Source organism: Corylus avellana, chromosome 9 (genome assembly GCF_965113065.1).
Source record: "Corylus avellana chromosome 9, dhCorAvel1.hap1.2, whole genome shotgun sequence".
Taxonomy (NCBI): Eukaryota; Viridiplantae; Streptophyta; class Magnoliopsida; order Fagales; family Betulaceae; genus Corylus; species Corylus avellana.
Genome location: NC_142498.1, coordinates 18,034,763 through 18,061,884, shown reverse-complemented (window position 1 = coordinate 18,061,884; position 27,122 = coordinate 18,034,763). Strand labels below are relative to the sequence as shown.

The window sequence follows — 27,122 nt, the reverse complement described above, 5'->3', positions numbered from 1 at the left end:
TAATTTCCGACAGTTCCAGAGATACTACAACCCTTAGAATCAGCTTCTCAGTAATCAATGTCCTCTTGTAATATGGCAAACTAAATTAAGAAATATTAGATTTATGTGTCTGGATGTTGAACAGAAACCAAGTGCTACTTCTAAGAACAAAAACATCATTCAGGTCCATGGACCAAGCATCCAATTAACAAGGGGAAAAAATCAGTTGCAACTGATAAGCAGAAAAGGTAGGAGGCAGCCTAATAGCCTGCGGCTCAAGTTCATAATGGGCAACTTTGACAAGGTAAATCATGCCAATAGAATATCCATAACAATCACAAATGTAGCAGATATTGTAATATTTAGAATACCAGATAATAATTAATACAAGCCAATAGTCACAAATCTCAGTCCTACAGCTAGTGAGGAGATAAGTCCGGCAGAGCACCCTATCATTCCTCCTTCATCGAACCCAGGTTCAAAGAATTACTCTCTCCAACTAACTCTGCAAATTCAATGCTCGTGAGTAATTGATCCAAAAAGAAAACAACAAAATCTATGGGACAAAAATGAAAAACAAAATCAATTTGAAAAACAAAATAAGGCCATGTTTATTTCGGCCTAAAATGTTTTATGTCGGAAAATATTTTTAGTCAGAAAACATTTTCTGGCATTTGGCTTATATGAAAACTTTTTAAAAAAATTCTTATATTTTCAGTCAATCATATTTTAACCTATAAATATCAATTTTTGTTCATAACATAAAAATATTAATATAAAAAAACTAAACAAAATCAACCTAAAAATTATGTGTAATTAAAATATATACATATTGACTAATAATAATCATATATGTTCATTTATATACCACAAACTTCAAAACAAATCTTCCATGCACATGTGATAAATCATCTCAAATATAGTTCGACAATCATCAATCAACATTAAAATAATACAAATTAGGTAATAAGTAGTGCTGGAACTAGTTTTTCTAGTTATTTAACAAAAACTTTAAAGATTTCCACATTGTGTACTTAGAATCATGTGTTCGTGATTTACGATGCAGATTAATGTTGTGCCATATACGGTATTAAAAGGCCCAAAGGAAAGAAAAAAAAAAAGAAAAAAAAAGCACAACAACATTGCCCAAATCAATATAACAAAAATTGCAGGGGACGAAAACACACTATGCGGCTCATTTGCCCGAACAAGTGTTTGGGTAGCCTACGACCTGCTCAAGTAGATAGACCCTATAAGGAGCCCTCTCACAATTGCCTACCTAGGAGTGTGGACGAGTAGCCAAAAATAGTTTACGTAGATAAGAAGCATAAATCATTTTACACCTTGTGAAGGTTACTTTCTTTGATCAATTAAAAACATTTTTTGGTTAATCATTTTACTCCGTGTCAAACACTCAAAAATAGGGAGACCATTTTACAAAAAACATTTTATGCCGAAACAAACGGGGATAAGAGAGCTGATAAACATTTTAAACTAGCCAAACCAACAAGTAGACAATGGTCTTTTCTTTCTCAGGCAGCATAGAAATCAAATATATCTCACCTCTGCTTGAGTTTCATCAGTTTTCGGTTGCTCACCTGCAAATTTAGCAAATCAATATAAAAGGAATCAGAATGTAAAATTCATAAAACCAAAAATCTATGATAGTAATGATAATAATGAAACTAAGTTGACATTTTAGACATCTCAAACAAAATAAATTTATTCAATTATTTGATGGTAGTCCCTTTTGGAATGAACATCAGGCCTTAAGAGTATACGCCTCTCAAGTTTATCTCTACAAAAGCAAAAACCTAATGCAATCCAGTAGTTTTTTTCAAAAAAGTAATTGAAATATCATTAAAAAGTGAAAAGTGCAACCCAGGTACATAAAAAGTATACAAAAGAAACACCTAGCTAAAAGGAGAAAAAAAAAAGAACAAAAAAATTATGGAAACCAAGTAAATTAGGATAGACAAACACAACGGTCCAAAGGTAAAGAGTATTGAAGAAGCTCTACCACCGTCCTCTTGCGGTTCTCAAAAACTTCTGTAATTTCTTTCCCTCCAAATAAACTACAAAAGGCATGAATGCACCATCTTTCACATAGTTGCACTCTAAAAGCTACCACATAATCTCCAACAGGCAAACAAGTCTACTACTCATCTAGGCATAACCCAAGACAGCCCAACATGGCTGAAGATATCACTCCATAAGGCACATGAAATCCAGTGTCATGAAGTGCATACCAAGGCACCAGGTCTGGGAATTGTTTCGAGGCTAATCTCGAAAAATTACCTCACATGCCACCAGATAATTATGACAAAAACAATCCTAAAAGGTCTTATATGAATTATCATATTGAAAATCAAAATTTGAATTATATGAGCGTGCCCATTGCAAAGATTAACCCACAACAAAATACTTTCAGATCCCATTTTGTGTATGCTTTACGGCTATTCAAACTTACAATTGAACAAGAAATCTTTAATCACGTAAAATCTTTAAGTTAGGCTACAGGAAAGTATAAAAAGTGTTGCTTTTTAAGCTTTCTTCTTGCTAAAAGCAGTTATACATCAAGTTGCGTTTCTTTTCCACCAATAACAGAATTTAAGTTTAGAAAGAAAGAAGCAATAAAATGTACAGAAAACTGAGAGGGAGAGAGAGAGAGATGAATGACAATTACCTCCCTCATCTGGCAGATCTGAAGTCCACAACGTGAGATTATCCCTAAGTAGCTGCATAATAAGGGTACTGTCCTTGTAGGATTCTTCGTTGAGACTGTCAAGTTCAGCAATAGCCTCATCAAAAGCTTGCTTAGCCAGGTGGCAGGCCCTGCACAATCCAGACACAGTTAAACAAAATCAGAAGTGGCACTACTACTTCTACTTAGAGAGAGAGAGAGAGAGAGATGAATGTCAACCTCTCAGGGGAGTTCAAAATCTCGTAGTAAAAAACAGAAAAGTTTAGAGCCATTCCAAGTCTGATGGGATGAGTTGGAGGCAAATCAGAAGAAGCAGTACTTGTAGCGGCCTGCAGCATAAGAGGAAACCCAGATAGCAATGTATAACTATAATGGAAACATAAAAGGGAGGGAAAAGTGAAATACTGGGAGATCAAAGGAGCTTCAGCAAGAGAAGCCAAACTACACACACCTCATAGGCCTTCAGTGACTGATCCGCAGCTTCCTTACGATCATCACTCCCTTTAAACTCAGCTAAATATCGATAGTAATCTCCTTTCCTGCGACAGTGAAATATAAGGATCACAGTGCAGATGTATTCTTCATACACGAACAGATACACATGTTTCATATACAAACCAAAATTGCATAATCACAGAATCTGTGGAAGAAAGAAATATAGAATATCATGATAAAGCGCTTCCAAAACCAATATCCCCTTCAATACGGAAAATGTATACACAAAAAGGCAAGTAAATTATTCACCCTCATCATTGCCCAAGAATCAAACTGTATAAAGTGCTGCATGAATTAATGTTCAATGGTTTGAAACCATTAATCTCCACCCAAAATGCTATTATTTTGATAATCAATAGGTCATTATTTCAAAGTATCTCACCACCTAAAACAAGTAGAATAACAGTAAAAGAATTCTCACATCTTATAGTAAAAAACAGTCGACTCCCCTGTTGAGGAAGATGGAAGGAGGTGCTTGTCAATGACTGATAATATGTCATGGCAGATCTTTGCAAGCTCATCTTCAACCCTCTGCCTGTACTCCTTTATCCTCTTCACATTCTGCTCGTTCCCTCTGGCCTCCTCCTTCTGTTCAATAGAAGACAATATCCGCCATGATGCCCTTCTTGCCCCAATAACATTCTTATACCCAACAGACACCAGGTTCCTCTCCTCCACTGTCAACTCCACGTCCAATTTAGCAACTGTCTTCATCGCTTCAACCATCTCTGCAACAAGATAATAAAAACAAATGGACCATCACATCTAACATACAATAAAAATCAAAAGTCAAAGAATTAGTCATCGCCAGCTATTGCTCTGCAATAATGATTAGAGGCATAAATCCACCTCTGGATGCCCCACATAACATAAAGATTCAACTTCGTTTTTCATGGATGTAATCACTGAGAAAAAGATAAAACTATCAACCCAAATAAGCGCTACATTTGCACCACAAACAACACTGCTTCAAAATACGAAAAGGAAAGATTTCACAAAACCACATTCGAAACAATTTTCTAAGGAAGTGAAGTATGATGAACAGACTCATTTCAAATGCTAAGTAAATCACAAATCATAATCAACGCTTCTTTTGGTTCTGGAAAAATACAAGGGGGAGGAAAAACACTCATAGACGATACCTTCCTTTTCTTCAGCTTTCTTCAAACATTTATAGTAGAAGTATTCTCCTAACCTATTATTGCTCAAATTCCAAACGGAAATGAAACCATTAAGCTCACTTTACGGAAGAGTTATTTCTCATCTGCTATCTCGAAATGAGCTACGATGAACTAAGCTACAAGTCGTCTTCTCTGAGATTTTTGCTTAAGGATTTGATCAGATTTCACCAAATATCTTTAAGTTTTTTAAAATTCAGTTTGTGTTGGATTCGGTAGAGTCAAAAATCCAGAAGGGAAACACTTGGTTAAACACATCATAACTACTTACATGATTAAACAACACCGATCGGACAAATAATAATCGAAATGAAGAAATAATTACCAAAGTTCCTCATCAAGAACAAAAAAGAAGAAATACAGAGATCCACAGATTATCATACCATCGTATCGCTCGGCTTGCTCTGCAAGTCTCGCCAAGTAAACCTGTTGCTCTCTCTCCTTCTCCATCGCCTCTCTCTCTCTCTACGCGACTCTCTATGCTGTAGTCTCTCTCTTGCAAATGCAAGCCTACGAATTTGCCAACCGCTTTCTGATATGCGGTACTAGGCGATCGGGCCGTTGGATGTGATTTTTGGAGGGGTGGGGGTATGATCCACGGTGGCAGACGGGGCTTTGATTTTGCGAACCCTTTGGATCCTCGGGAGGTGAGATCTCAGCGGTTGGTACTCGGGTTAGAGAAGAAATCGCCGTTGGATGGGAATTATGCGTGAGCGAGGGTCACATGAGGGGTGATGTTGACTGAAACGAGCACTGACGGCTGTTGGATTAGCGAGGCTGTGGGCTCCACTTTTGCCACGGAGAGCTTTCGTAAGCTTTCTTGGATACGAACGAACTGGTTACCGTTCTGGGCCTTCTAGTTCTGGCGGCTGGCGCCCCAACAAACGAAATTTCATTTCACATCGAGGGAATTCCATTCCAGTACAGTAGCAAACTTCGAGGCAATTGCCGTGGGCCAAACTTAACATCTATAGACTATAGGTTCCAATTTTCATATTTTATTAGGAGAATAATTTTTATAAGGTCTTCGTATAAATTAAGACTTTTGTGCTTACTATTAAGAGGTTAACACCTCATTTTAGAACAAGATAACAAAATGAGAACAAAACATCGGATCATGCCAAATTTAAACCTTAAAAAAACAAATCATCTACTTTTTACATTAACCACCCTTCACGCAACCGCTGCCACTTAGCCGAAAGCCGGCCGCCACCACCCTGGAGGGCACAAACTTCATCGCACAAACCTCAGTTAGGTTCATCTCTCTCTTTGTCGCAGTTTCATCAAGCAATATCCAATGGTGGTTTTGGTCTAAGCTTGTTGCGGTGGGCATAGGTAGTGCAAAATTGAGGTATCAGTGGTTAAGTGGTAGATCCAATCTGGGCGTAGATGTATCAGTGGTTGAGTGGTAGATTCAGAGAAAGAGAGGAAGCTAACAAATTTGACGGTCTGGGTAGTAGATGAGAGAGATAGGGGGAATAACTTACCGGCATAGGTAATGGCGCCCCAATTGGGTGATGGTAGCGGCGGCAGATGGGTGGTTAGTGTAAATTGTAGATGATGAGTTTTTTTAAGGTTTACATTTGATATGATCCGGTGATTTGTTCTCATATTGTTTTCTTGTTCCAAGCTAAGGTGTCAACCTCTTATTGGTGGGCACAAGCCAAGACCTTATAGAAATTATTATCTTTAGGACCAAATAGATGTTGATTTATATTGAGAAATGCTAGAAAGAAAATGATAGCAAGGCCAATTAAATGCTCTCCAAATCACTAAAACAACAATTAGAACTAATAAAATAAACTTTGATCATTCCATTTTGACAATAGCTAGAAAGAAAATGACCCAAATGTAGATTTAATACTAGCAAATTTATCGTCAGCATCTTGCATTTTCCTTTTTTTATTTTGTAAGATTTGAAATAATCAAAATAAAAGTACCCACAAATTTTGGTTTGATGTAACAACAGGCAAATTCTCCAATCATAACAATAAGCATATTCTTCATCTACACAGCCTCAGGGAAACAGATCGTGAGAGTAGAACACAACATATATCATATCAAGCTCCTAATCCACTTTCAAAAATAAATCAAACAATATCAAACACCGATGGAGAAAATAACTTTACATTGGGAGAATCCTTCCTTTTTCTTATCTCTGAAGATTCGGTGTGCATTACCCTAAGCAGGTCTATTTGCTGTCGGTCTGAGACCTTAAATTGGCATCCCTTGTAAAAAAAAGCTCTTATTATAGGTTTATACTGCACTTGCAGAGCAACATGATTTGAGGTATTATCCCCTAAATCGAACAACAATGCAGGATATATCATCTTTACTGTCCCTTTTCAAGGCTTCAGCTATTAATTGCTTAGCTGCTTTCTGTGGGTCTTTGATCTTCCTTGCAATATCAACTGCTTCTTGATTGGCAATTACCTGTTTATAACATACAAAAGGGAAAGATGATCTTTTTAAAACGTTTTCTACCGCAAGCCCCATGACACAGCACAGGAAGGATTTTCTCACAAAACAGAAGATAGGAAATGTGATGCATCACCAATCATATGCTATTTTTGCATGAACCTGTGGCTACTATCAATGCAGCGAGGAAACAGATCTGGAAAGTAAAACAATTACCTTCCAAAGACCATCACTAGCAAGGATTAGAATATCAGTGTTGATATCTACAATAGTATCTCGTATGTCAGGGTCAGATCGCAAATGTGATTTGAGGCTCTTGTCTCCAAAAGCACGAGAAACGGCCAGCTGCCCATTGACTCTAGGGACATCTCCTGATAAGAAAGTGCAGCAGAAATCAGGATTAACATCACCCAACTACCAAACTCTCTAAATCAAAGCACCGCAAAAAGCATACAATATCCAAGGGGTTGTTAACATGAACGAACACCAGAGGATTTACTGTTTCATTCACGAAAGCTGCCACGTTGCATCTGATGATGCATACAAATGATACACTCATCTTTGGCTTATCATTGGCAACTAGCGTTGGAGTTAATAAGGACTTTAAATAAAAGATGTTTCACATTATTGGAAAGAAAAACAAGGTATCATTTGAACTAATTAAAATTTGCAACAGGAACCAGCCTTCAAACATCAATTATGGCAGCGACCATATATAAAACTCTCATTTAATATTATGGATGTTGTAGTCCCAATATTTATTTAACATACAAGAACATCATGTCAAGTTCTGGAAGGCCTCCAATGTGCCTTTGAGACAAGGATGAAGTGGTCAAGAATAACCAATGGTAAGAGTACATTGAACAAAAGCTAAGAATCTTACCATGGTTTAAAGCAAATTGAATATAAACATGTAAAAATTAGCACGAGAGCTTCTTCCTAAACTTGGATCTACTTTTAGATATGATCAACATGATAGTAAGCAGATTGCTGTGCAGCAAAGACTTGTCAAAGGAAGCTGAAGAGAAATCAAGAGACACCTAAGACATACAGAGCAGCACATTAACAGAAGATAGATGCACTAGGGACCAACCCACTTCCATATTAAGAATTGGAAGTCCCATTTTGAAGGAAAACCCTAAAATTTTCTCACCCAGCCAAAGTTTGGTGTCATCTGATATTTAACTAAAATATATTCTCTCAGGAGAACAATAAAACAGCATCAGGACCACCAAGAGGTACAAGACACATACAAAGGTATGGTACCAAGTTACTAACTCCACAAGCCTACAACTGTAATCCATTTAATGACATTAGTATCACCTTCCGCATGGACAGTGGAAAATATTCTTGTTTTTGAATTCTTAATAGCAAAGAAGGATATCCACACTTTTGTGTTATCCCGTCCAAGAGGTTTATGATATTAAAAAAAAAAACAAAAAATGTCTTCTACCCAATCAACCTGGCTGCACTAGAGAGCAAAAACCCACAATCAACTTATTTGTGCTAGTTAAGCTCTAATACCATTTGTCATGATTCAAAGAAACGCTAACCATATTTACGCTATACTCCAAAATGATTAATCAAAGTTATAATTTAAGTTTAGTATCCATGCAAAACCTTCACAAGCTTCCCATCAAATGTAGGAATTAACATATATCATGATAATTTTGGGTATCACACTATTGCACTTGTGCCCAATAGATAGTGTACGCTAATTCTTTTTTTCTGGGTGGTCTTGTATCCAAAGTATGGAGCATTAAATCCATCCAACCTCTCAACATGAGAAACGTCTAGGTACCTTAGAGATCCATCATTGAAGCCCCCAAAAAGAGAGTCATGACAATTCAATGAGGTAATCATAAGAGAAATTTGAACTGAACAACCAAACTCAGAAAGAATGATTTTTTTTTTAATGGGTAAAAAAGCTACTAATTTAATGGACAGGGATATGATTTGCATGGTAGAAGCAGGGCTACAACATAATTTAATCCTTGAAATGTGAATCAACAAAGTAATGCTTTAAGACAAGAAAACTGATCATCCCAACACGAAATATCTTAAGAATAAGCTGGGAAGTTTCCAGGCTTGATCAAGCTATGAAACGAAGCACATGATTCACTTTTTAATTCCAATATTATTTTGGTGCATATCACAGTAAATGGACGGCCACCTAACCATAAAATCTCATTGATGCTACAACAATCCTTGATAATCAGATAACTAATTGTATTTCTTTATATTATATTTCAAGTATAGAGATCTACCAACAATTTTAAGTGCATAAGAAAGAGCTGCAACTCCATTTCAATGATGATTGACAGATACTGAATGGTTAATTATTTCAGGGAAAATATCAGCCATGTGTATATCAACTTCAGATAAGTAGGCATTCAGACAAACTCTTTAAAGAGGCATGGTTGTGATAAAACCTGGCATGTTTGAGACAAAACCGCCTTTATTCTCAATAATGCCTCGTTCGGTGTTGGGCTCATGATCTATAGTCATTTGTATTGCCTGGCCCCCGCTTGAGAGAACTGCTCGCGAATCTCCGACATTAGCTATCCATAATTTTTGGCCATTTATCAAAATTGCCGTTACAGCTGTGGATCCACCCCGCCCCAAGTCAGAGCTGTGTGAGAGAATTGCCTGGTCTGTCTTCTCATAGGCTTTTGTGATTGACCTGTTGGGGTCAACCCAAAATTCTTCCTAGAATGATCAAATTAAAGTGTAAGAACACATCCCTTCAAATTTATTATGTAACTGAGCAAGAGTGAAATCTATGATTATCTGTTAAAGTTTCAAAGCAACAACCCACCTCCTTTAGGATATTGGACATCAAATGTTTCTGTAGGTAGGCAGGAACACTATCTCCCAAATGGCCGTCATATATAGCGAACAGCCCTAACTCATGTTCCTGAATCTGCACAAACTTAGCAACATGATAATCCTCCATTGGATGATTAGCTTTCCCTTTTACTAGGCTGAAACCATACTTCATTAACCCCTCATGGCTTCTTCCTTTACCAGAGCTAGATGAGGAACGTACTCCTACAAGCTAGATAACAAAATTACGAATAAGAAAAACCTCAATAGTATGGTTTAGAGGCAGTTACAGGTATGGAAGCACACAAAAACTAGTTGCAATAAGGCAGCAGGAAGAAAATTAAACAAATAAATGACTATCATATTTCTTAAAAAATATCATTCCAAACAAATGAAGCATTGAAAGTTATCATGATTGGAACTTTCCTTTTTCTTTTTCTCTCTTATTTTGTATTTATTCTTTTTTCTACTTCTCTTTTTACCCGTTCTTTTCTGGTCTCAGTAACTCTACGTGTCTGTGCTGGTTGAGAGAGTGGGGGTGCAAAGAGGGGCATCAAAGTGCTTAGAAAAATAAAAAAATAAAAATTTGTGGACTTCCAACTTCCAAGTATAAGATCCTTCACTCAACATGCAGTTGGTTCAATTCAGAGCATCAGCCCATCCTAAAATATGTGGCTTAATGGTGCAAAATGTCTTACACCCAATTTCAGCAACCCTGCAAACAAGAGTCAAACTATGGGCTAAGTTATTCCCATCAAACTCACCGAAGAAGTAAATACCTTGGAGAACTTTATCATAACAGATGTAGCATAACATCAAACATGTAAAAGTGGATTTTTCAACTCAATGAAACCACACAATTATCATATTCACCCAGAATCGACAACCCCACGAAGAAAAGTGGAGCACATACACTAAAGTCCTCAGACATGACATGCCTTTTCAGTCCCTCCAACTTTAGTAGAGAAAGCATCGTTACCTGAGAGTAGGAAGATTTGAAACAGCATAACCTATCCATAAAAATAATTCCTCAGTCCCTCCAACTTTCTTCAGCTAAATTCTCAACATCCAACTCCTGTAGCCACGTCCAATTAAAAATTCAAACCAACCCACCACCCTAAAATTCACAAATTGCATCATCAAAAACATACTCGATCATTATTCATAATATGACACAAAAAAAAGACAACCTTTAAAAACAACCCTAAAACCCAGAAAGCCACAAAAGCCGAAAACAGAAAAAACAGGAACTGGGTAATCGAGAATTTCATCTTACCGATCCAATTGAACGCCAAAAATGGCTGAGCTTGTTGTTTTGGTTGTATATACTTCTGCTCCTTCTCCTTATTAGTTCGCACAAGTCATTCAATAAAAGAATGACAATTATTTAAAAAAAAAAAAAAAAAGGAAGAAAAAGAAAAAGAAAAAGGCCTAACCAACAAAATAAAAAAGAAGAGAAAGGGAGAGAGAATATTTGAAACTTTATCTCAAAAAGAGAAGAAAAAACCAATTATATATAAAAGGAAGTTTATGAGAGCCTGAGAGGAAGGAGTCGAAGGTGTTCCTCAATTCTCCGTGATGAGTATAACCGTTTCTGGACTTTTGCCAATGCGAAAAAAGATATTATAATAAAGTAGAAAACGGGCTGCCCAGCGGACTTCTTTCCTGTTGACTTTGCTGTTTCCAGTTCTACTATTGAGTCTGATTTCTCTGTTTGGCTCTTGCTTTTATGCTTCTAAGTTCTATCCTTGTAAGTACAACATTTTTTTTTTCTTTATTTATTCATGCGGCTCCACTAACAAAGTAAACGGTAAATGTTCAAAGAAATTACCCTTCCATGGTATTGTAGCATTGTTCTTTTATCTATATTAAAAAAGAAAGGAAAAACTATGGAAGCTTTTGTGTATACAATTAGAGGACCAACCATCTACAAAAGAGTAGTCAAATTTAACTGTTATGGGTATTTTTTCGTCCTCAACAAAATAGGTAACTTAACTTCTTTTTATCTACTGTGAAATGCTGATTAACCTATTTACTATTCACACTGTAAACTTTGTTTATTATTTGTTATTTCCCACTTTCTTTCTTTTACTGTCCCTCTCATTATCTTTCTTTCACTCTTTCTCATATAAAATAATATTTAAAGAAAGTAAAAAATATAATAGAGAATATGTTGAAGTGTACATGAAAAAATGAGCAGCTAAAGTAAAAATTTATACTTTTTCAGTAGCTATGTTGCCTACTTATGCTGGAAATGCTCCCACACCTTTTTTTAGATAAAACGAGCGAACTATTTTGCTTACTTTTACTGGAAATGCTCTCACACTCCTTTCATAGTTTTTTTTTTATAGATAAAATGAGCGAACTTTCATATATCGTCAACTCATACAACGCTTAACAAATATAATATTAGAGATGCATTGGGAAGCTTTCTCAATAAGAGTGGAGATGAGCCTTAACTAGAGAGCCAAGGAAAGAAAGAAATACCCTGAAAGATATATAAGACTATTAGTATGTTCGTTAACGTGTTTTGAGGACTATTTTGTATTTTTAATTTGAACGAATATTCTAAAAAAAATTATTTTTGTATTTTAAATTGTTTGTTAATGTTTTTGTTTTCAGAATAAAAAAATTAATTGTTTATTCACATCTATATATATCCTGGTATAACATAAGTTAAAAACAATATATATTCTTTATTTTAATACACATATATAAATTATTTTTCTTATATATATATATATATAGTATTGAGTTTGTTAACAAGCGTGTTAATTTACAAATCTTGTTTACGAACTTGTTTGTGAGCATTCTTTACAAATATAAATCAGTTGATAATTTTTCTCTCAAGCTTGGGGCACAACATATAATAATAAGAATAGTTATTGACCAAATTCTCAAGTCATTAATTATAGTCAAATCTATTATTCACAAGTTTTGCAAAAGCTATCAAATTAATTACTTTCTAATATATATGTTTCGCTATATATGAATGATTTGGTTGGTGTGTTAGAGTTGAATATCTTTTTCTTTTTCTTTTTCTTTTTTCTTTTTTCTTTTTTCTTTTTTCTTTTTGTTTTTGTGGCTATATATATATATATACCAAAATTAAAATTTAATTGAGACAAATTCATAGTTCAAAAACCTAGCGAAAAAGAGATGGAGAAAATACATAGAATTAACCAAAAGGGCGGGTGAGTCGGTGACCGACCCCACGGCCACGAGAAGAAGCTTCCTTGTGTTTGATGTTTCATGCTTTTGCTGACCACGACCGACCAGACTTCATTGACTAAAAAAAGCCTTTGATTTGTGTCCTAATTATTTTGTTTTATTTTTTTATTTTTTATTTGTGATTTATCTTTAGAATATTCACTAGTTTTATTATTATTTTTTTTTTATTTTTTTTTACATGTCCACACAGAAAAAGAGGAAAAAAAGATTTGAACTAGTGATCTCCGCTTCATGAGACATGATTCACATCCGATTGAGTTACTTTTTGGGGACAGAATATTCAGTAGTTGTTTTGAGAATTATTAAAACTAAATATAAATTAGTCCTTCAATTAAAATTTACGTATAGGTTTAAATTTCTCCTTAATAAATAAATAACAAAGACAAAGTTCAAATTCAAAACCTTTTTTCACGAGTTAATATAAAACAAGAATTTAATAATTTAACTAATATTCTAATTGTTTTTCTACTCCTCTTCTTTTGTTTATGTTATTATATATACATCGTATGATAAATGCTTGAGTTTATTTATTTATTGAGGGTTGACTTCATTCACGAATGACAACTTTGATTTTCTCTTCTTTTTTTTTTTTTTTTTTTTTTTTTTTTGGACTTGTTCAAATGTTTTTGCTTTGGGATGATCCTAATTGACTATTTCTTATGATATATGCTCCTACAAGGCCAGCTATTATTCAATATAGAACTATAGAAGCATGCAAGGTGTAAGAAATTATAAAGCTTGATCCAAAAATAAATATTAAATTGTAGAAACTAAAATTTTTTAATTTAACCAATATTGAAGAAAGCATAGGACTAAGTCAAAAAGACCATAACTCTTTAATCTATCCCATCTATAATGGATCTCGAAGAGGCAAAGGGCATTGTAAAGAGGTATTGTATCTTTTATGAATCACAAAGAGGTATTGTAATCTTATTTTGTGTGATATATTTTGTACAACTTAATTAGTACATGCAAACATGGCATTTTTTCTTCATGCCTTTTTCTCTAAATTTATTCTTCTCCCCATAAACCTACCTAGGCCAGCAAATTAGTCAAATAATTCATATTAGCTAAATATAGTTAATATGAGTTATTTTTCTCTTCTGTCTATTTTTTTTTTTTTTGATATATCAAATAAAGTATTAATTCTCTCTAAAGGATAGCCCAATTACAGAGATCTCTAGTTCGAATCATCCTTATGTGTGGACAAGTTAAAAAAAAAAAAAATTAATTAATTAATTCTTTATTTACCTTCTTAATTTCTTTCTTTAATAAAAACTTTGAAAAATAATATTTAAATAAAATAGAGAGTCTAATAGAGAATATGATAAAGTTTGTATAGAAAAAACAATAATTAAAATAAAAAATTACATTTTTTTCAGTAAATATTTTTAACTGCTATGGTTAGAAAGTAAAATGAACTCCTGCTTGCTTTCGCATACTGTCTCGTACAAGTTCACTTTCTTGTTTCTTATTATTATTATTTTTTGAGACGTTAGCCGGAAAAGAAAGAATTTTTCTTGGTCAAAAATAAGAATATAAATAATTTTATAAAAGTCGAATGAATTGACATTAAAAAAGAAAAAGAAAAAACTGTTCCAAAGCTAAAAAAAAATAAGTTAAAAAATGAGGAATCTTGGCAGAAGGGTCAGATATGCTATACAATTCAAAAACATTTATTGAAAGTTGAAACATCTTAGGCTTTATATCGTACAATTTCAACAATGAATGAAAGAAACAGTGCTAAACTTTTCTTTCATTCTTTATTATTGTTATTATTTTTCCTCTATGGTTCTTGAAAGCCTGAAAGGGTATTACTCAGGGTACAACTACTCCCTTTTAGGAGAATAGAATTATCACAAATATTTTTTCTTAAAAAAAAAAAAAAAAAAACTTACAAATAAAAAAATTGAAGAAAAAAGAAATAAAATATATGACTTAAATAGGATATTATGAAGGAAAATGTGTAGATGTTTTCTAGTATGTATACGTAACTAAGTGCAGAATGGTATCAGAGCTAACAGACTAATGTCAATTATTAGATCTTAAATTGCAATTTTTTTTTTTCTATACTTCATTTTTCTTCTCGATCTATGAGATCCATTGCTTGCCAATCGAGAAAAAAAAAAAAAAAAAAAAAAGCCCGAAGAGGCAAAATTTTTTGGCCCTTGGCCCATTTTAAGCTCATAGTTGGCTCATTTCGGCCATAGTAGCCAATGTCAAAATTCCGGTCAAAGTCTCTGATGCCAGTCAAAAAGTTGTAGATGTTCAAGTTCCGGCCATAGTTGACGAAGTTAAAGTTTAAGAGTACTGATGTTTCAAATCAGATGCCATTAGCTCACTCCAGCCACTCAATATGTTCAATATCAACGATCGCTAACGCACCGTTCATGTTAAGGATATAAATCCTTTTGATTAATGAAGATTTGATTTGTGATTATTGTTGATTTAATTTGTTATTAAATACTATTTAATCACTACTTTAACCAGAATTAGGTTGGTTTTTTTTGAGGAGGGGGTCCCAAATTTTTTTAAAATATCTATACAAATTTCTTTAAAATTAATTTTTTACCCTTTTCATTTTTTTTTTAAATTTTTTAATTTTTTAGTTTTAACCCGGCCTAAAATTCTAATTCCGTACCTGTATCTAACCTAAAATATCTTTTCCTTTGGTCGGTCAGGGGCGGCAGCCGGCAGACCACAAGTGCACCAATGTTCCCACCCGGACATCCTTTGAGACCACGTAATATTTCAAAATATCAAATGAAAAAACACGTTTATCATACACACGTTTAAAATGCTATATATAATGAAAAAGGTAATTCTAAATTTAACCTATTCAATTTGATAAAACAACGAGTAAAATAATATTATTCACATAAAACTGTTCTTTAATGTACAAATGTTTTTGCCATGCATTGTTTCAAGTATGTAAACAGTTCGTATTATTATTATTTTTTAATGCAAGAAGGGAACGAATCTGTCCACATATGTTCTAAATTTTGGTCCAACGCCAATCTTGCCAACCGATAGGCTACTTCATTGCCATATCTTTTCACATGTTGAACACTTTACATTCGACAGCTCTCTAGGAGAATCTTAGCCTCATCCATAAGATAACCAAATTGCGCCCCACTACTTTCTTTACTACAGAGAACCTGCATCACCGCAACCGAGATCGATGTCCATGAACCCCAGCTGCCAAATAAAATCTACTACTTTTCAAGCTGCTACTGCCTCAGCAGTTTGAGGATCCGTTATGTAAGGTTTTAGAAAACATTTGGCTGCAATAGTTGTTAACAGTTTGTTAGTAACGATGTTGTTGTTGGTTTTTTCTTTTCTTTTTTTTCAAATCTAAAGAATTCTTAATTCTAAATTTATATATAAATCCAACCGTTGCAATCACTTAGGCCATTTTGAGAGAGGCCACAAATTGTTCTGCTTCTTTAGATTCTCTTATCGATTGTGCACTAGACATAGAATCATAATTCATATCATATTTGACCACGTCTACAAGGAAATAATCAAACTTATATTTGACAGCATTTACAAAGAAAGAACAATTAAGTCATAATTGTTCTCTTTCTCAAACTCACATCTCTCTCACTCTATGGTTTTCTAAGGGAGAAATGTTAGGCTTCATATTCCTAACCATCTCCATACATTTTTTTTTTTTAAAAAAAAATAATAATAAATTTATCATTGAATATGTAGGACTCACATGTAGACCTACAAATCCAATGGTGGATTTGAATTCATTTGAAAAAAAAGAAAAAAAAAAAAGATGATTAAGAAATGGTTAGCAAAATGAGACCTAGCATTTCTCTTTTTTTTTTTTTTTTTTTTTTTTTAAAAAAAAAAAAACAGTTCAATCTCATTAATTGATAAACGAGCATAAAGCTCATACAACACAGAGCAAAACTCTAAAGTAACTATAGCCGAAGCTACGAGGTTACAAGCGTCAAAGATGACGTATTACATTTCAGACTCATACAAAATCCGCTAACCTATGACTAATTTTCAATCAAACAGCAGATTCTGCACCAAACAGATTTAAACCAATGCATAAGTAGCTCTTATTTATATAAACCTCATAAACAACCAAATTTGTTATGGTGATCATCATATTATTTGCCCAAATCTTTTTTGTTTTTCCCTATAAGTAAGGGATTGATATAATGATATCTCTCTTTCGAGGTTTATAGTAGTTGACTTATGGGATGGTCCCAAGTGGGAATCCAATGCTTTGCTTTGAATTAGAAAATGCTCAAGCCTTTGATGATTCGCAAGAGGAAAAGATAGAAATTAAAAAAAGAAGATTAATTAGGCTGATGGCTCATCGCATGCTGCGTTACCAATGATAGGCCATTAGACCTCATGCTCTATGGCTATGGCTTTCATTTCTAATCTCAGCACCACAGAATTCTCATTAATCTCTTGCTTCTTAGTATGGCAACAAATTAGAGACCAATAAGAGTTCTTTAGACTATCATAATATATATAATGCATTCTTTTCTTCTTCCTGCCCACCTACCAGCTAAATTCCAGAATAAAAAATGCAATAAAATCAAACAAAGTTACAAGAACGTTATCATAGGAGAATATGTCCAACTGTGTGCCAAGACATTTGACCATCTTTAGTAAATCTGAATCTAATGTACAAAATCTTACAATATCCAATAATAATAATAAATAAATGGTTAACAGAAGTGCTATTATATGCTACACAATAATGCTTTTCATGGAGGTTGAGTGATGTAATTGCATGAAATTAACTCAACAATTTAATTGGGAATTTTGTACCTCTAGAGCTACAACACCATGCCAAACCCTTGATTTGCAATTAGTTTGGAGAATCTTTTATTGGTGATACCATAAATAAGGCACATGTTCAAAGCTTTGGACCCATTAGACAATTAAAAAGCCTACTCATTAGGAAGGTTAAAAAAGCCTAAGAGCTTCCACAATCGTACGCTCGCTAAGTGGTAACTAAACCAGAAGTCTAAGATAAAGGAAGTGGATCACTCCCATATCATATCAGATACGAGTCTTTTTCTCCCTAAACTCTCTTTATTCTACTTTCTCTTTATGAATACTCTACTGACTTAACCATCAGAGACTCTTTACTGGTGTCACTTTAAATTCTCTCTTTTTGTCTTGCAAGTGTCCTTTCGACCGGTCCAATTGAGCGAAAATCTCTTACAGAAAGTGGAAATGTCAAGGATCTTTCTTCTATTGAAAAAAAAAAAAAAAAAAAAAAGTTTTAATGAATTTTATATGTAACTTAGCGTACCAACTACCAATATGGTTAAGTGTTCATGATATATTGGAAGCCGGACTAGTTCAACATGTAAAGGTGCAGATTTGGATGTCATAAGCGTGAGTATTTGGGAATCATCTAATGGCATCAAAGTGTCTCCAACTTAATGTGGCAAAAAATTGACGACTCATTAACATAAATTGCCCCATGAAGTAATACTAGTATACACTCTTAGTCGGCCAGTTTGACTGATTAATTAAACCCTAAAGACAATTAGTACTTAGTAGGGTCTGTTGTGGGTGTTAGTGGAGAGCTTAACTTACCAACCAAAATATTGAACTATGTTGGTGCTCAAAACCAACAAAGCCTTGATGCCGCCTTTTAAGGAGGAGCAGCTCTTGCAAAACCAAAAAGAAGTCGTTAGAAGTCCGTCGGTCTTGGGAGGACCAAGGGCACAACTACTGGGCGTCATACTTGAGTGAGGGCGTACTCGGGTCTGAGGTTGTTGGATCGTTGGGTTGTTTGGTTGTTTGGCCGGGAGGGGAGGAAAAAGAAGAAAATTATATAGAGAAGGAAAAGGGCTTCTATCTTCACATTGTAATTGCAGATATTTTGGACTACTCCAGCACTATATGGTGCCAGTTGACTGACTAGTTACAACATGAGGCCTTTGACCTTTAGCATTGTTCAGCTCTACTTGTCCTATATGGATGATTGGATTGGCAGGCCAATCATTGGAGCTTTCTATGAACCCTGCAATGAGCTTCTGGTGATTATGAAATCTTTATAATTTTTCAAGCCTGTTGAAGCATAGTTAAATGTAAATGTGTTTAACAAACCTAAGGCGGTCAGCGAAGTTTCAAGGCAGAAGAAAAATGTATTCTCAGCCTAATTAATAAAATTAGAAAGTACAAACCTGGTTTATTGGATAACTACACAACCCTATAATATGGCTCTCTTCTCCCCTTACAACTATACAGCAAAGCTATATATATATATATGTGGTACAACAATAAAGGATAGCGCCTAGCAGATGAGCTGCCTCTGTATCATTGTGGAATCTCACAGCATGGAAGGTCTGCAGCTCATCAGTCAGACGGGTGAAAAGAAAAGGTGGTATAAGATGTATGTGGGATGCTGCTGCACCATCCCTTTGACCCTTAGGAGTTCATGATACTTTGTCTCCACCTCTGAGCTACTAGACTTCTTGTGCCATATGCTCTACCTGTTAACAAAAGAAAACTTTACACAACTTTGAGGACTTTTTAAACAAACACAGAGAGAGAGACAACTAAGAAAAATAAACATGATTTTGTTCTCTCAATGACATTTGTTTTGACACATTGGTCCTTACACAATGCTATTTAATAGATTGTTATACGACTGTCATACAACTGGGATGACGTAATAGTGAAAATTAGCCTTTAGATCAACAAGGACTTAATAGCAATGCTTCAAGAGTTCTTACCCGGTTTGAGATAGCCGCCTCCAATTAACTATTTGGTGGGACTGAGGATGCCTCTGCAAGTATGATGAACTAGAAGCAATGCCATTTTCATCACCCACAAACTGTTCAGAGTGACTAGAAGTCGAAGGAGACCAAACGGGAACTACACCTCCATCCCTCTCTCTCCTACTACTACTAGAGGATTCTGCTGTGGAATCTTCAGCAGCATTCCGCATCACTACTGAAGTATTAAGTTGTGGCAGATTGTTGCTGCGAATGGTATGAAGAACAGCTTGGTTTAATGTGGTCCTTGCTGCTAATTCTTCAGTTCCATTCAGATTCATTGGCACTTCAGCTCTGCTCTCTTCTACTAAATTTCGAATGTCCGAAGAAGGTTCTTCCTCTTCCACTCTCACCAAAGAAGTCATGCTTGGTACCATCTGATCCTCATAGCGACGAATTGTCATAGGGGGGTTGTTCCTCAATGGTTCATGATTTTCCGCCATTTGTATATCTTGAGGAAAGGCAATTGGGGTTGATTCAGAGGAGTCTCCAAGCCCCTCCTCGATTCCATTTTCAATTGCAGCTCTTGAAGCTGCTTCTTGCTGCCACATCTCTGATAGTGCTTCTTGCAGCCTGGCTTTCGCTGCATCTATCCCTACAATCGGAAGAGGATAGTTTGACCCCAGCTCAATTCCTGCAGCTTGGAGTACAGGTTCTGGTGCATTCCATGGGTGGTGTATCCATTCAGTTGGTAGCCTGGCAAGTTCAGGAAGCCAACGTCGTACATATTCTCCATTGGGGTCGAACTTGTAGCCCTGAAACTGTAATGATATAACAACTTAAATCAAATGTCAACTTTTTATAATTGCAATCTCACAGAAAAAAGAAAAAAAAAGAAAAAAAAAAGGAGATCAATTGAAAAGTATATAGAGGTCACAAAGAATATAAACTTGTTGGAAACTTCAAAGTACTAAGGATTCTTTCAGTAAAACAAATTTTGACAGTCATGTAACTGATTAGGACAGTAAAACCTCAAACTTGTCTCCTGCACTTAGGTGTAGAGGCTGACAAGAAGTTACACTAAGACTCGATTTATTGTTAAAAAAAAACATTTATTAGGAATACTAAAATCTTGACCTATGTGAAACATCTAAAATCTTGAAAGGCCAGAATTATTTAGATGAGTAAATAACAAATGGTGCAAATTGAAAGATGTTTGTCTGTTTCTAGAAGGTCAAGAAAAGAACCTTGGCTAGTGTTAGAATATAAATTAAATGATAAAATGTATATTCTATCAGTTTAAACTTTTGAGATAAATAGTGATTTAATAGCCATAATGGTTAAATACATCTATTCGCACGGTGGTCGCACCTGTGGATTATCTATGCGGTCAAATTCACGGCCGTCGGGAAGAGTACCAGATATATACTGCCAACCAAGAGCATCACTTTCAAGATCAGCATCTAAGAGTGTATCCCAGAAATACTTCATCCCCCATCTCCATGGAAGTTGCAGAACCTTCACAAAGAAACTAGAAACAACTACTCGTATCCGATCATGCAGCCAGCCAGTGGCCCATAACTCTCTCATGCCAGCATCCACCAATGGATAACCAGTTCTACCCTGTCTCCATGCCTTAAAATAGCCTTCATTCACGACCCAAGGGAAGTGCTTGAGGTGCCCAAGAAGAGGCCTTTCGTGACTCTGAGGATGGTTAAAACTCAAGTATCTTGAATATTCTCTAAGGCCGATAGACTTGAGAAACAGGTTGACACTCTCTTCACCAGCCATGTTTCCTTCATTGGCCCAGAGAACCTGCTTGATGCGAACAAGATGAAATACTTTTCTCACACTCACCTCTCCAAAATGCAGGTGGGGAGAAAGAAATGAGGTTGTAGCACTATCAGCTTTCCTGCGATTTTTAGAATACTCTATTAATGGTCCATTGATGAATGTAGTCAGAGCCTTGTCAGCATTGCTCCACCCAGGTGACCATGCCCGAGCAAGAAGTGCATTGCTTCCCTTCTCTGATTCATCTTCAAAGACTAATGCATCAGATGGACACCCTGATACATTACCTGAGAAGAGTGCAAGAGATGTCATGAGTTTACTGCAAGACTTATGATATGGAAATAAAATACACTTTTGATGTAGAAGAACCTTGTATTCTGTTTTCTTCAGGTAGTTAGTTAAAGGAGTTAATTCCGTTTAACTGATGATGGATCAAGAATAGAGAGTTATCTTATCAATTAGATACAAGTAGGAGATTTCCCCTTATTGATGGATTCCCTTACTAAAACTACCCATTCATACTCTTTGCATAAAGCTAATCCCACAATCCAAAGTTTATTGTCAAAAGATATGTTATTTAGTAGGCATAACAGTAAAAAAATGGCTTTAAAATTTTATTTGTTTACAAGTGCTAATTCCAAGGCTGATTTTCACTGTTATCCCATTCCAGTTGTATAACAGCCTACTAAATAGCATTACTTCTGATTTAAAAAAAAAAAAAATTCAAACCGAATCATAAGAGCCTCTTATCGTCAACCGTAGAGGTGCTTATGATTCAATATAGTAATATTTTCACCCTACATTAATGGAAATTTAAAATACTCATTTTTTTTTTCAAACATACTATATTGATAAATATAATTGTTTACATTCTAAAAAATATAATCAATGGTCTTTTAGACTCAACTTATATCAAATCTAACAAGTTTTACTTTTGGGTTAATTACATTTTTCCCCTAAACTTCTTCTTAAGCGAAAAAATCGTTAATAATCTCTATCAACTTTGTGTTTATTATGGACCAATACCAACTCCTCCAAAAAAAAGGGGGGGGGGGGGGTTTACTCTGTCACTCGTAAATGGCTCTATAGTATCTTGAATTCCATGTGCATAAAAAAGCTTGGACAAACATATATTTTGGTCCCCAAAGTTCACAAGAAGTTTCAATATAGTCCATAACATTTAAAAAGTCGGAATCTAACTCTTCAAATGATTTACGGCAACTAACAGTAATAAATTAATAATTTAGAAGCTTGTTTATGAATTTAAATATTAGGAACCAGAGTGGAATTTGTATAAACCTTAAGGGTCAAAAACCAGAGTGGAGATCAAGATTCTCTAAAATTCTTAGAGCATTTCAAGTAGATTTCTTTAAATCTACTTGACATTAAATGGTTCAGATTTTGACACATTAACATTTATTAACATATTTACTTTTAATAACTCATCTTTATTATATTGTTTTCATATTTTAAATGTAATAAATATTGATATGACAAAATTTAAACCCTTTAATTTCAAAACAATAGAATGCCTTAAGAATTCTAAGAAATGCTAGGTGCTCTCCAGGTCCTAAGTGAATATTATTTTATAAAAAAAATAAAAAAGAAAGTGACCCTTATTTCTCTCATTTGGTTTTTAGAAAAATAATATTTACCTAGGACAAAAGAACACCAAGAAAGCACCTAACATTTTCCAAATTCTAGAGTAGGGTTTTGTTGATGTTTCTAATGGTGCAAAATAATTTGCTCGTTACAATTAGAATAATGTTACTGCATTCTTAAGTGTTCATCTCATACCATTTTTGTCTATGAGGCACATTCATATTCATTTTTTTTAAAACAAAAAAAGCATATATATTTAGAAAATAGACGCGTAAGAATGGTAAGTAACATTTCTCGTATAAGAACAAGCATAAGATTTCCCAACTCAAGAGAATTAATAATTTGAGTACACATAACCTCTCAAAGATCTCATCACTATATGTAATATGTATAGAAAATAAGTAAATGGACGAAAATTAACCTGAAATTATCCTCTTAGGTGGGAGGAGGGGAGCCTCAGGGTCATAGGGCATGCTAAGGCATCTTTCCCAGAAGGCGGCGAAAGTTGTGAATGGGCGGCCGTGATCATCATTAACATCCCACGGTTCGTAGAGCAAATCTGCATTAAACGAACGTACAGCTATGCCTTGGGCACTTAAAACCTCCTTTGTCCGGTGATCCCTAACAAGCGACAAAGGATCTGAAAAACACAAATTCTCCACCAAATAAATAAATAAAATGTAAAAGTCAATTTTGTTTTCTTCAATTCTTTAATTGGACAGAGAATAACTTCTATAATAAAGTCTCGGCATAAATGTGCCTTTCTTTCTAAAAATCTCCTCATTTACCTTTATTCTCTCATCTCTCTTCAGACAACCACCTCCTGAGAAAAACCTACCGCCACCGCCACCGCCCAGGAGTCCTTATATTGACTGATTCTAAATTATAAGATACAAAAGTTTGCAAGCATTCCACACCCAATTCGTGGTTCTCAATGTTGGGGTGTTTGATATTTATGGAACTTTTTCATTTCCAGACTCGAGAGCCTTCTCACCCTCTTCTTTTCAAGCTTGGGCGGTGGGTCAAGTTTGGGCAGTGGGTTTTTCTGTGGTTGTCTGAAGAGAAGTGAGAGAATAAAAGGTAAACGAAGAGATTTTTTTAGTCCATACCTGTTAGATTTGGTGTGATCTGGTGTTATTTTATTTTCTTGTTCTCGGAGGGCACAAAAACTTGTTCATAATAACAAGATGAACAAAAATACCTTTTAATTACCTTTTCTTAATTAAAGAAAGATGAATAGATACAAATGAAACAGAGAAATTTAGCTGATGGTAGAAGGATGAACAGATGAACAGAAAAAGATAAGGAAAATCCAATATATATCCTACATTTTTATTACTGTACACAGCTTCTGAGCAACAAATCACCCAGAAAGAACATATTATCTTATTGAAAGAAACCATTAATTCCAATTTACCAGATGATAAATTAAAGAAAACCCAAAAGAATACAAGTGTTGAAAAAGCATATGAAGTTTTCAAGTTGAGTCAGCATGATCCAAAAGCATAAACAAGAATATCAAAATCCGTGGGAGCTCAAAATACTATTAAAATACAGAAAAAAGGGAAGAACAGAAACAGACCATATAAGTGGTTGAAGAAGAGCTGAGTAGCACCGGTTGACTTGACAACCTCAAGAAGAGAAGAAACGCTGTCGGTCGATCTCTTGGTGATGAGAGAAGTGCCGAGGCTCCTCAAAGAGGAATCAAGGTGAGCCAAACTGTGCTTGAGCCACCACCGTGAGACCCTACCGGGATAGTAGTGGCCTTCCTCCTCCGGCGCCCAGACGAAGACGGCAACCACCGCGCCTGCTCTTACTCCGGCAGCCAGCGCCGGGTTATCCTCTACTCTCAGATCTCTCCTGAACCATACTATGCTACAACCACCACCCGACGACATCTCCAAAAAATTGTAATTAATTTTTGCGTTCTGCCTTTTCCGCTGTACTTTTTTATGGTAGTTTGAGGATGGGATTTTATTGCATAAGCAACAACAAAGCACATTTGATATTGGTGTGGATGGATTTTGCACTTATCTTTTACTTTTCTTTCCGATATGATCATAGTACTACTACTACTATTATTATTATTATTTATTCATTTATTCATTTTTCCCACTTTTTTGGGTGAGTCTCTTTTTCATGCATATGGGGTTCGGTCTTTTTTGGACTAGTTGCAACAAAAGGGCTTTCTGCAAGAGAGAGAGAGAGAGAGAGATGGGGTTGGAAGGGGGTGAGTGAAGACGATTGGCTAGTGGGGGTGGGGATACAAATTGACTGGTAAATTGCAGCCACAAAATTTTGTTTTTGCAGATTTTGTTTTTATTTATATTTAGTTTTTTTTTCTTATCCTCAACAACAAATCCCACCCACCTCTCTCTCTCACTCTCTCTAGTTCCTTTTCTAATCCTTTGTTTGACAGGGTGGAAAATTGTCAATCAAAAGATACCTTGAATTTCTACCCATTATCATCGTTCTTTTGAAGCTATGCGGGCGCCCATTAAACTATTTTCCGACTGGGAGCACCACGTTGCGAGCGATTAGACATTTATCCATTATTGTCCAACGATGATTCTGTTTTATACAGAAATTTGCTCTTTAATAAATCTATCTTCTTTTTTTTTTTTCTTTTTTTCTTTTTGTCAGTTGTTTTTGCTTGGTGCCATCAGTGCCACTTGTGAGGGATTATATTTATGATATTATAATGTTTGGAGTTATGACAAATAATTTATTAAGTTTTAAAAGGCGATTAATCACATAAACGATAGTCAAACCATCTCATAATTATTGGAGGTAGTTCGACCATCTTCTCAACTTTGTTTTTTATATTTTACTTTTGGGGTAGCTACAAAGTGGTTAAGTACCCTTAGAAATGCTCATAGGGGATAACCAAATCACTGTAAGGCCATAAATCCAGATTCTTTGGAATTCTTATGAGAATTCTAGTTTTTAAAATTTTAAGTCCAGGTATCTATTTTCATCTAAGTTTCATTATTCTGCCACGTGTCTTACTACTAATAAATTTTTAATGATATTAATAATCATTATTATTTTATTAGTAATAAGACACGTGACAGGATAATGGCTCTTAAATGAAAATAAATTGTTTGAATCTGAAATTTTAGAAACTAAAATTCTCATAAGAATTTCAGGGGATTTGTATCAGGTCAAACCACCCCTATTTAGCAAATTAAATGATTTTGTCAACCTTTTTAAATGCAATTATTATTTTTTTCCTTATTCCAAAGAATGATTAATCACAACTCAAAAAGCTATTTACCACAACCCAAATCATATCACTAAAATTACATTTAATCATTAAATTTGTTAACTTATGTGAATCGATCCACATAAGTGAATCTCCCAAATCTAACAGTTAATTTATTTAATTTATAAAAATATATAAACCAAATATAAAGAATTTATTCACCCTATCATTTCTGTTTATGATTGATTTATCCTTATATTATTTGCACTTGGACTTAGCATTGGAAGCTCGGATATTGGAGGGCGACGGCAAGTGGGAGAGAAAGGCATGAGATTTGGCATTTTTCTCATGAGGTGGGCCTTTTGCTACCCGAGATTCCATTTGTGTCGCTGTAAAAGCTGATTAATGATGTCTCTGTCGCCATCTTTTTATAAATCTATCATTAGAACTCAACGTTAACTTTTTTATTAAAAAGTAAATAAATAAATCAGCATGAGCTGATTGAATTCAAGTTATTTTAGGATTAAAAATTACTGTCATTTTTTTTTTAAGAATATTAATTTGTAGGTTATAGTCTAAGAGTCTGTTTGTGATTGCGTTTGAGAAATAGAGCTTTTAAGTCAAAAAGAACTTTTGCTAAAAGTGCATTTTGATAATTTTTAAGTTTTTTGGACCCTTAAAAACGCTTTTAATTTTTTTCTTCAAATGAATTTTTTGAGTGTTAAAAGTGCTTTTAGTCATCTCAAACGCAATCACAAACAGACTCTAACTTTATTTGTGAATCTTAAATTTTATAGGAATGTTTTTGCCTGGAAATAATTAAGCTTAGTGCTTTTGTATTGTATCATAAATTAGTTAAAGATTTTAGAGAGAGACTGAAAATTTTCGCAGAATATATATATTTCTTTGTCGAATCAAGCTAAATTCTTGTGTTTTAATTCTTTAAAAGAATATCTTCTTCTTTCTTTCTTTTTTTGTCTGTT

The 27,122-nt window shown here is 34.6% G+C and overlaps 3 protein-coding genes across 5 annotated transcripts; all 3 read right to left on the bottom strand.

The window, feature by feature from the left end:
- Positions 1 to 215: 215 nt before the first annotated feature.
- Positions 216 to 5,014, bottom strand: GRF11 (general regulatory factor 11). Its single transcript, XM_088510314.1, has 7 exons — positions 4,740 to 5,014; positions 3,600 to 3,906; positions 3,135 to 3,222; positions 2,903 to 3,012; positions 2,666 to 2,814; positions 1,543 to 1,577; positions 216 to 484 (listed from the first exon to the last, which is right to left on the bottom strand). Exons 1-7 carry the CDS (start codon positions 4,804 to 4,806, stop codon positions 479 to 481), a joined length of 762 nt encoding a protein of 253 aa, XP_088366440.1. The 5' UTR covers positions 4,807 to 5,014; the 3' UTR covers positions 216 to 478.
- A 1,375-nt stretch (positions 5,015 to 6,389) lies between these two features.
- On the bottom strand, positions 6,390 to 11,277 carry LOC132189150 (putative protein phosphatase 2C 9). Of its 2 annotated transcripts, none has more exons than XM_059603728.2 (6): positions 10,877 to 11,277; positions 10,580 to 10,717; positions 9,593 to 9,832; positions 9,207 to 9,483; positions 6,991 to 7,145; positions 6,390 to 6,789 (listed from the first exon to the last, which is right to left on the bottom strand). In XM_059603728.2, exons 2-6 carry the CDS (start codon positions 10,616 to 10,618, stop codon positions 6,649 to 6,651), a joined length of 852 nt encoding a protein of 283 aa, XP_059459711.1. In that variant the 5' UTR covers positions 10,619 to 10,717; positions 10,877 to 11,277; the 3' UTR covers positions 6,390 to 6,648. The 2 variants fall into 2 exon arrangements, with proteins under 2 accessions (XP_059459711.1, XP_059459712.1); XM_059603729.2 differs by having other exon boundaries at positions 10,580 to 10,675.
- Positions 11,278 to 18,957: 7,680 nt separating this feature from the next.
- On the bottom strand, positions 18,958 to 25,141 carry CRY1 (cryptochrome 1). 2 transcript variants are annotated; one of them, XM_059604087.2, is made up of 5 exons: positions 24,517 to 25,139; positions 23,356 to 23,574; positions 20,913 to 21,619; positions 19,560 to 20,362; positions 18,958 to 19,316 (listed from the first exon to the last, which is right to left on the bottom strand). In XM_059604087.2, the coding sequence occupies exons 1-5, from the start codon at positions 24,830 to 24,832 to the stop codon at positions 19,313 to 19,315; spliced, it is 2,049 nt and encodes a 682-aa protein (XP_059460070.2). In that variant the 5' UTR covers positions 24,833 to 25,139; the 3' UTR covers positions 18,958 to 19,312. The 2 variants fall into 2 exon arrangements, with proteins under 2 accessions (XP_059460070.2, XP_088366535.1); XM_088510409.1 differs by lacking the exon at positions 18,958 to 19,316 and having other exon boundaries at positions 19,556 to 20,362; positions 24,517 to 25,141.
- Between the last annotated feature and the right edge of the window lie 1,981 nt (positions 25,142 to 27,122).